Source organism: Halyomorpha halys, unplaced genomic scaffold (genome assembly GCF_000696795.3).
Source record: "Halyomorpha halys isolate HHAL.00 unplaced genomic scaffold, Hhal_1.1 Scaffold1581.1, whole genome shotgun sequence".
Lineage (NCBI taxonomy): Eukaryota > Metazoa > Arthropoda > Insecta > Hemiptera > Pentatomidae > Halyomorpha > Halyomorpha halys.
The window spans coordinates 144,645-154,005 of record NW_027107185.1 but is presented as its reverse complement, the minus strand read 5'-3'; the positions used below and the strand labels follow the sequence as shown (position 1 = coordinate 154,005).

Sequence of the window (9,361 nt, the reverse complement as noted above, 5' to 3'; positions counted from 1 at the left end):
CTCGTGACCATATATTGTAAACTGTTTTTAGAGTTCTACTACTGGGTAGTTTCTCTACATCCTGTATCATATCATTATGTCATTATGATCAAATTTACTGGTTGTATTTTTTTATACAGTTGTAAATATCAACAAATAAATAAAATAAAAATAAAAAAAACATTTAATAAGATAATTCAATATTATCACTCTGAGACAAAAGACAATGAAGTTTTGTACCAAAATCATTCCAAAGCTTTTGTCTTTATAACAAAAAGCATGAAGGGAGGTTTGCATGCTTTGAGGATCGATTGGGAACTGAGGAGAGAGACGAATTTCTCAACATGGCCATCATGGGAGAAGAATCCTGGTTCTATGAACTTGAAATAGAATTAAAATTCCAAAGCAGTGAAACCAAGGACATAAAAGTCAAGGAAATCAAGGTTGGATGTCAAGATGATGGTGATTTTAATTTAATTTGATTTGATTTTAATTCTCAGAGTACTGTCCACCAAGGATTTGTCCCTCCAGGAAATTTAGACTGTTAATGGAAACTTCTACTTTGACTTTTTCAGACACTTCCAAGCATGTGGTTTGGGTTTGATCCAACTTTGTCCAAGCGGTGAATACTCCATCACGACAATAGTCCTGAAAACATTTTAGCAGTAGTATGTGAGCTTTGGCCTTAAAATTGATTACTATAACAAAACAACCCTCTCATTCTCCTGATTTGGGATTATGACTCTTTTTGTTTCCTAAATATAAATTAGTGTTTTGGGGTTTAGTGTTTGGGCTTCATCTATTTGGTTGAAATGGATTTTAAGCAGCCAACTGAAGAACCTTCTCAAAGGAGCCTTTCAGCACTGAAAACGGAGATGATACAAATGATTTTTGTTTTAGGGGAAAGGAACAAAATTCAAATACCTGATTAAAAAATATAAAATACTTTTTTTTCACTGTTTTATGAACTTTCAAGAAAAAACACACATAATAAAATATTAGCAAACTCTTAAATTAGCATTATAATAACAATTTAAAAAATGAACATACCTTCCGTAATAGCTGTGACATAACTTTAATTTGTTGTCCTTTAGTTAGCAATGACATGAGGGAAACACCAGTGACACGTGCCATTTCCATATAATTAATTATGCTCATTAGCTTATCTAAAAGTTTAATGGGCAAATAAGCATCTTTCAAACAATAAACAGCCAGTCTGAAACGAATTAGAAACCAAGACATTAAAAAATTGTTAAAAGCGGCATGAAAGAAATAAAATTAACAAACATTGACAGGGGCTGAATTACTAAAATGCAAATAGGAAAAACATGTTATATGAATTGCTAAATTTTTCAAAAATTAAAAATTGCCAATTGATTTGCTTGCTGTTGAAATTCTTGATCAAGGAAACCATTTTTATGGGTTTAAAGTTTTTATGGGAGCTTGAAAATAGCAACTGACTAGGAGAAGGAAAAAACTGATCATAATTCAGGTTGTGATGAATAAGAGTAGAAAATCAGTCATTTTGTTGAAAAATAAAAAAAAAAAAAAAAGGAACTCTTTTGTAATACAATTCTTTTTGGGTGTTACAATGATGTTAATTAGTTTAGGAAGAAATAAAGACAACTTTTCATTAATTTATGTGTTTACCTTGTCTGCTTCTTTTGTCAAATGAGTTGACCAGTTAATGTTTGAGGGAAAGAACAATTTATGTACAACAATTTTTTGTATTTTCATATTCAGAATTTTTTTTCAATTAATTTATTTTGCTCGTACTGACTGTCAGTTGTCTAATGGTTCAAAACAAATGTTTCATATTTTGAAAATGTATTATTTAACCAGAAGTCAAACAATAAACTTTTTTTCTGTTAAAATTTTTTGCAATTTAAATTGATCTTTCTATGGACTCTTTATATGCAATATATTAATCTCAAATCATTGTGCTGTATCATAGTGGTATTATTATATTTATAATGGCTAATTCATACTTTTTATGACAGAAATACATTCAAAATTAATAAATATCTAGTGAAACATCCAACATTTTTCTAACCTCCTCCTAGACTGAGCATCCCCATTCTGCAAATCTGTAATAATACTGTGATGTACATCTTCTTTCTGTTCTTGAAGGAAATGGAAACTAACGGCATTCAAGGTATAAGATCTAAGCTTGTAGTCTCGCAAAAGGACCTGAAATGGAAGACAAAATTATTAACACATGTAATATTTACTACTCAAAAATTCAATAATTAAAGTAAAATTTATTTTAGATCTTTAGATCTAAACATTATCTAGTACTCAAATTTAAAAAGATTAAAGATAAAACAGATATTCAATAAAAATTTAGTCGTCATATTACCAAAAATCTAAAAAAACCTAGTAACAAAATAGGATACTTGATTACAACTAGCTTAAAGAAATTTACCAGTAATAGGTCAAAGCAAGTTCGTCCCTCAAAATTAATGGATTTATTTTCCCTTCTTCCCATTTGTTTGCTTTGAATAACATGATCCTTGATAATGGACCTAGAAAAAACAAAAATAAAATCAACTTCTTCAAAGATCGATTACTACTAATATTTATTCAAGAGGACAGAAATACAAACTTTATATTTTTAATTCTTCCCAGGAAAACAAAGTTTCTACATTTCAGATGATTAGCTCTATTGATTAAATAAGGAAAATCAAAATTATTGATGTTATATCCAGTAAATAAATCAGGATCTACATCTCTAACAAATTCTGCCCATTTCTGCAATTTACATAGAAAATAAATTATCAAACATGATCATTAGATTTAATATATTCAATTATATGTTTCAGATAATTTAAGCATATACTTCGAGCATATCTTCCTCTTTTTCAAAACTGATAACTTGTGATCCTAAAATAGGGGCACATGATTTCAAGGTAAAAATATTCCTGATGAAGGGCTCACACTCTCCTTGACGTACAACCATATTTGCAATCTGAATAACAGGATCATGAGTTGGTTCCGGGAAAATTCCTAAACATTCATAAGGAAACAATAAACATATTTTTTAAGGGATAGTAAATAATTTCTAAAAAAAAAATATATAAATTCCTTAGCTACTTTATTATTAAAGAAAAAGTAAGGAGAGCTAATTTCTCAATTGACGTATTAATACAAAACAGCATAAATAAAAGAGCTGTCATAACACGAATTTGACTGGTGGGCACATGCACTTTTCCCGTTGCATTTTACCAATCTGATACTGTTGTTGTGCCAACATTGATATTAAATGATTAATTTTACTTAACGCATACTTAAGCTTTTCAGTTAACAGGATGACTAATTCCATAAAATCATTCTATAGATTCAATAACAATTAAGCAATGAATAAGTGGTTAACAGCACAATATAAATTTCAGTTAACTGTTATATTTTTATAATTCTGTCATACTTTTGAAAAAATAAAATGTTAAAATTTTGGAATGAGAAATATTATTAGTTCTGCTAAAATTGGAGTATGCCAATCTGATAAATAAAAGTCTCAGTTGGAAAATTAGTAGGAGGAAATAATGTCATAGTGAATAACGCAAAAATATATGTTCTGAAAAAAACAAGGATTAATTTAACTCAAAGAAGGGTGGTAAATGAAAGTGGTGTTAAGCTTGCACTGCATAAATTTTTTTTTTAAGATATACCATTAATAAAAAAAAAATAATAAAAAACCCTGTTCAATATTCTTAAATTAACGCAGTGATTTTTCGAACACGAATATGTTCAAATTATATGATCAATTTTTGTTGGATACTTCAACCAGTATGTCAGCAAAATTTAATAACTATGAATCAGGCCATTTCATTAAATGTATTTATAACAGGTTTGGTAGTTTGAGTATTTTTCTTTACAATAGCACTGAATGATAGAAATTATGAATTGTAAAGCAAATATCAAACATAATTAAAACAAAAACAAAGAATCTTTGATTAAATTACCGTTGTGCTGATGGGGACCAAGATGTTGTTAAGCGAATTTTTGGAAAACTGATACATGAAAATCAATAAGTAGTGATAAAGCCTGGTAATAATACTAAAAGACATCCTTTTACCTTACTTAGCTGATAAAATAGGGAAATATTAATTTATTAGAATTAATAATATATTTTAATTGAATACTTATGTTTAGAATGGTATCTTTTGATTGAGGCAATAAAATATTTTGGAAATACATTTAAAAACATACCATTCATAATTTGCAAACTGATATTTTAGTCTATTTTAAGCTGAATTAAATTAAAAAGTAATTATTTTAATATTAACTATACCTTTTCTTCCAGCACATTCTAAATCAAAACTCAGTATCCTAAAAGGAGCTACCTTAGACCACTCCCCTTCAGGCTGATGTGAGATAAGTTTATTATAGGGGACGTCTACTTCAATTTGGCAACGTGATTGAAAGGTTAGTGTAGAATTAGAAGCTGAAATACTCCTCAAAGTATAGGATCCTGGAGATAGTTCAATCCAGCTACAGCCAGTAATTTTGCAATCAGCCATAAACCTACAATAATAAAATTAAATAATTCCATAAAATATTACTAACAGATTTTATCTGACACTGATACACAAGTATATATAATCATATCTGTGGCCAAGATCCAGTCGTATCTAGTTAATACTTATCTGCTTACATTTGAATTTTTTTTTTCAATGAAAGCACCTTTCTAAGATTGTAAAGATTTTTTTTAATACAATGTATGTTTTCAACATTTAAGACATAAATTTTTCTCTCTCGTAAGAGTTTATTCTTTTGAAAATCCAAGTTGTAGAGAAAAAATACATATAAAAATTTCATCAAGAACACTTTAATTTACTTACATAATTATTGGGCTTTGTTACAACCATTAAAGCAATGCATATACAATGCTGAAATTGAGTATTATAATTATTTTATTCAAACAAATTGGTTCAAATTAAATAATAATTTCTAAGAACATAACTTTCCAGTAAACTGGGCAAACTTCGTTGTTTTCTCATCTTTAAAAATGTTTTACAACATATTTATAAAAGGCCCTAATTCAATGAAAACTGCACACCTTGCTTCATTATCATTAAAAGTAATCCAGTTAGTCTTATTTGTTATTTACCAGAGTAATAAAAAAAAAAAAGACGAAAAAAAGGAGCCTGGCTTAATTGGATATCTTGTTTATTGAGCCCCGGTTAACAGAGGTTCCATTTTCCATTTTGTATTTTATGATGAAAAATAAATAATTAATTAATAAATAAATGAATCAACATATTTACATATGCCTGTCAGATCGAGTGTAAGCTCAAATAAATAAAATTATATATATAAAAAAGTACTTTTATAAATCACAACTAAAACCAACCTAATATCAAAATCAATGTTGGCTTCAAATGCTTGGCAGACATCTCCAGAGAAATAAGGTAATACATTTTTCTCAATGAGTCTTTTTGCAGCAGCAATTAGTTTAGGTATAGCCACGTATATCTTGATAAAATTGAGAAGATTATCACCCATATAACCAAATATACTCTGCTTCTTAACCATTTCCACCATAACTACTGCTTCTTCTACTTTTTCTGGATTTGACTTTAAATCTTCTAAAATAACTTTATTTAATTTTTCCTAAGAAAAAAAAAATTAATGGTTACATTCTGGATTTTCTTTTTAGGAAGTCTGGTAAGTCAATTTCAATCAAAGTTTTTACAACAGTGTAAAGCAATGTAGATATGACATGATTTCCTTTATGAAATTCAAATTTTTGACTGATAATGAGTTTATTGAAGTACATGAATATGGGACAATAGTCCCGAAACATTGTGCTACAATATGTTAATTTAAGATAAATTATATTCAAATTGGAAGTTTTTTAACCTCAAAAAATTTTTATTGAAATTAATGGTTACATTACAGCTATTTGAAATTAAATTAACTAATAACAGCAAAAGCTGCTATCAGCAAATTTCTTTAGATTTTCAAGTTTAATGATAATATTTATATCATGCTCCACTTTATAAATAATAAATTAATAAAACCAAATTTACTTTGAACTCAGGCAAATTTTTTTCATAGAACCCTTCTGGAGCTAAAACATAGAAATAAGGAGTAAAACCATGAACATGACAACAGACAGAATTTCCATCCATAGTCACACCAAACATCCTTATGATTGGAACAGGAGAAACTTGACTTCCAGGCATCCCTTTTATTGCTGCACCTTCAAATTAATAACAAAAATCAATAAATTAAAAATAATATAAACACCAAAATTAATTAATAATAAATAACTTAATAATTATTAATAACAAAATATAACTTTATGGCATTCTTAAACAAATATTAGATATAATACTTTTCTTTTTTTTTAAAGAACTGATGTTTCAGTTCAGAAATAGTTTCAAAAATAAATCTAACTTGAGTATGATAAAGATAAAAGTTTCATATAAAATTAAACAACTTTTCAAGATGATTCAAAGTTACAAAAAAAAAAAAAGTTTTAATTATTTACCAGCATAATGGTCTATATCTAATTGCTGAAAGGTTAACCCATCTCTGCTTGCATCCAAAACAGGAGGAAGAGGTCGACTCCATTTAATACTAGTAGTTTGAATATCTGGACCCTTGAAAAATAATTAAATATTAAATGGAGGTATGAATATTCATACGAATATTGATAATATTTGGTTGTAAATAAATGCGCCAGTATGATCTTGAAAAATCACCTCTTACCAAACTGTTGTACAAAAAACATTACTCCCTTACAAAGTACTGAACCTCTGACTTTCTTTCATGGACTGTAGCAGTAAAGATTTTAATTTTCATATAAATGTGTGAAAAGATGATTAATAGTATTGGGTTGGATATTATATCAATAATTATTATAAAGCCAATGTAAACATTTTTATAGATACATATAAATTATGTAATATTGTTCTAAGTGGATGTGTAAAGGAAAAATCCAGTATTATTATTGTTTATCATCAGTAAATATTAACTAATAGATGGTTTAAATTTGTAAACAAATAAATTATGAGCCCTAATAAAATGTATTAAGGACTGGAGTAGCATTGAGCATGATCATCTCCTTTTAATGACCGTTGTTCAAAAAACAGTAATCCCTTACCATTCTCCCAACCATGTAGTGGTTCACATTAATTAATTAATTAATAAAATGTATTAACCAACATTGATTCAATTAGCAAAGGTAAAATTGATAATTTGCAATAACAATGTTCAAATATTCAAAACATTTTAAATAATTATATTGGTGATTTCAAGTTAGTGAAAAAGTGAGGCACCGACAAGACTAAATAAGTGATCATGTTTTTATTAAGTTGAATCTGTTTGAAATTATAAGAAAATAATTATCAATCAAGTTTTCCAATTTGATAAAATAAAATGTACTTCATAAATTAGAAATACAGAAATTAATGCAAGTTGAATAATAATAATATATAATACAGACAGTAGAAATCCAATATCATTTTTCATTGTGATAGAGCTTAGGATATTGAACTGGTGAAGGTAAAATTAATAGAATTGTGATAACAACGCATATTAGTTACATAAGGTATGGAGTTAAAAGTTATGTTTTACCAACTGAGACAACACACTGTAGCATTATGCAATTGACCAGAATCATATAGACCCTACTCTGCTTTTCTAAGAATGGAGGAGGAAACTAAAAGATTTACTTCATAAGATACAAAAAGAGTTACTTCATTGCACCAAACAGTATTAAAAATAAACAAGAAATTTTAGGAGGAAACTAAAATAAACCAAACTAAATGCTTAAATTAAAAGCAAACTCCTTAATTAGTACACAAAAAACATAACATAAAAACTTAGATAGTAAAATACACTATTCTAAAAGAAAAGAGTTAGTCATTCTGCAGCTTGGTATTCATCATATCTATATCTAAGGTTTCTGTTTAATTTATGGTTGCTGATTTGGAGCAAATAAATGCCTTATTTCAGAAAGAATATGGCGGAAGCACTATATAATAAGTTTTCAACATAGACTTTACAACAATTACTTAATATATCTGGAAACAAAAAAGACTGCTAGTGAAAATATATTTTAAAAATAATCTGACTTGAAGAAAGTTCACTACTTATGTGACAAAATATACAGTTACATCATTGGAAAGATGCTTTCAAGTAAAAACAAGCATCAGCAAATTATGAATTTCTTGTTTTATACATTAAAATTAAAAATGAATATTCAAATTCAAATATCAAATAAAACTTTTTCTAACATATTTTTTCTCTTCAGATATTGTTTTTAAATATTTTAATAAACACAATTTTTTTTAATGCTAAAATTTATGTTTTGTTTTAAAAATGAAATTTTATTTAAATTAAATGACTAAAAAAATTTACTATTTAGGATTCCAAAACATTATTCCTTAACTACTTATATATTTTTATCAACTTATAAATTAGTTGGTTCTTTCTAAACAAAAAAAGAATAGGAAAATAATCAAATAAATAAAAATTTGAAACAGAAATAGTAATAGTATCATACAAGTAGAATATTTTTTATGGAGCATGCAGGGGAAAATAAAAACTCTTTGCTATTAGGAAAACTGAATGAGATTAAAATAAATAAATATCAAAAGAACTTGGACATATAGTTGGTACATAGATCAAATGACTAGTACATATTTCTGCTTTGCTCTAATAGAGGCACATCTGACGAAAAAAGAAGTTTTAATTTTATTTTGAATTGGGCATAATTCAAAGGTAGCACTATAGACTGAGGTTACTTTCTCAACTGCGGACATCCTACAGACTGTCTCAAAGCTCGTAGGGCAGTAACAAACTAGTCCTAATCTACAATATAATCTGCAAAGTGCATCAAATACAAAATGAAAAAACTTTTTTTGTCAGATATGGAACTATTGCAGCGAAGTAGTGATATATTTTCTACTTACACATAAACATAAAATATAGTATTTAAATACTATACATAATGTTTAATATTTAAGACTCCAAAATTATGTACTGCAATACACAATGGCATAAAATAAAGTTAGAGTTATGAAATGAAGTAACGTGAAGTATAAAAGTTAAAACAACAAGTACCTCATCAGGTAGATTGACAGACCCCTCCCCTCCTTAACAGCTTACAAAGGAATTAATAGGCAATATTAGTGCAGTGACACCATTTCAGCTGGCTAGAGCAGATTCTAGCAATGTGTATCAGGTACTACGGTTTAACTTTTAACCCTTATCATTTAATAATAATAAAATTATCAAAATAAAAATGTTAAGTGGATATAACTAACACAAAAACTCTTAAATAACCTAACTGTTAAAAAATTAACAAAACATTATTTTGTTTATATAAGTGATAGCACAAACTACAGTAATATTAAACAAAAATAATTTA

General features: G+C 27.4%; 2 protein-coding genes across 3 annotated transcripts in view; one reads left to right on the top strand and one right to left on the bottom strand.

Annotated features, from left to right (window-relative positions):
- Positions 1–9,361, bottom strand: part of DNApol-delta (DNA polymerase delta) — a 32,440-nt gene that overhangs the window by 19,726 nt on the left and 3,353 nt on the right. For both annotated transcript variants that reach the window (XM_014435410.3, XM_024362413.2), the window contains exons 3-11: positions 6,476–6,587; positions 6,012–6,184; positions 5,333–5,592; positions 4,271–4,503; positions 2,819–2,985; positions 2,585–2,730; positions 2,405–2,504; positions 2,033–2,169; positions 1,030–1,195 (exon numbers count right to left, since the gene is read on the bottom strand). In XM_014435410.3, coding sequence (XP_014290896.1) covers positions 1,030–1,195; positions 2,033–2,169; positions 2,405–2,504; positions 2,585–2,730; positions 2,819–2,985; positions 4,271–4,503; positions 5,333–5,592; positions 6,012–6,184; positions 6,476–6,587 — 1,494 coding nt within the window. The remainder of the gene's footprint in view (positions 1–1,029; positions 1,196–2,032; positions 2,170–2,404; positions 2,505–2,584; positions 2,731–2,818; positions 2,986–4,270; positions 4,504–5,332; positions 5,593–6,011; positions 6,185–6,475; positions 6,588–9,361) is intronic.
- Positions 9,110–9,361, top strand: part of LOC106690112 (chronophin) — a 19,834-nt gene continuing 19,582 nt past the window's right edge. Inside the window, exon 1 of the mRNA XM_014435413.3 lies at positions 9,110–9,175. Coding sequence (XP_014290899.1) covers positions 9,165–9,175 — 11 coding nt within the window. The 5' untranslated portion in view covers positions 9,110–9,164. The remainder of the gene's footprint in view (positions 9,176–9,361) is intronic.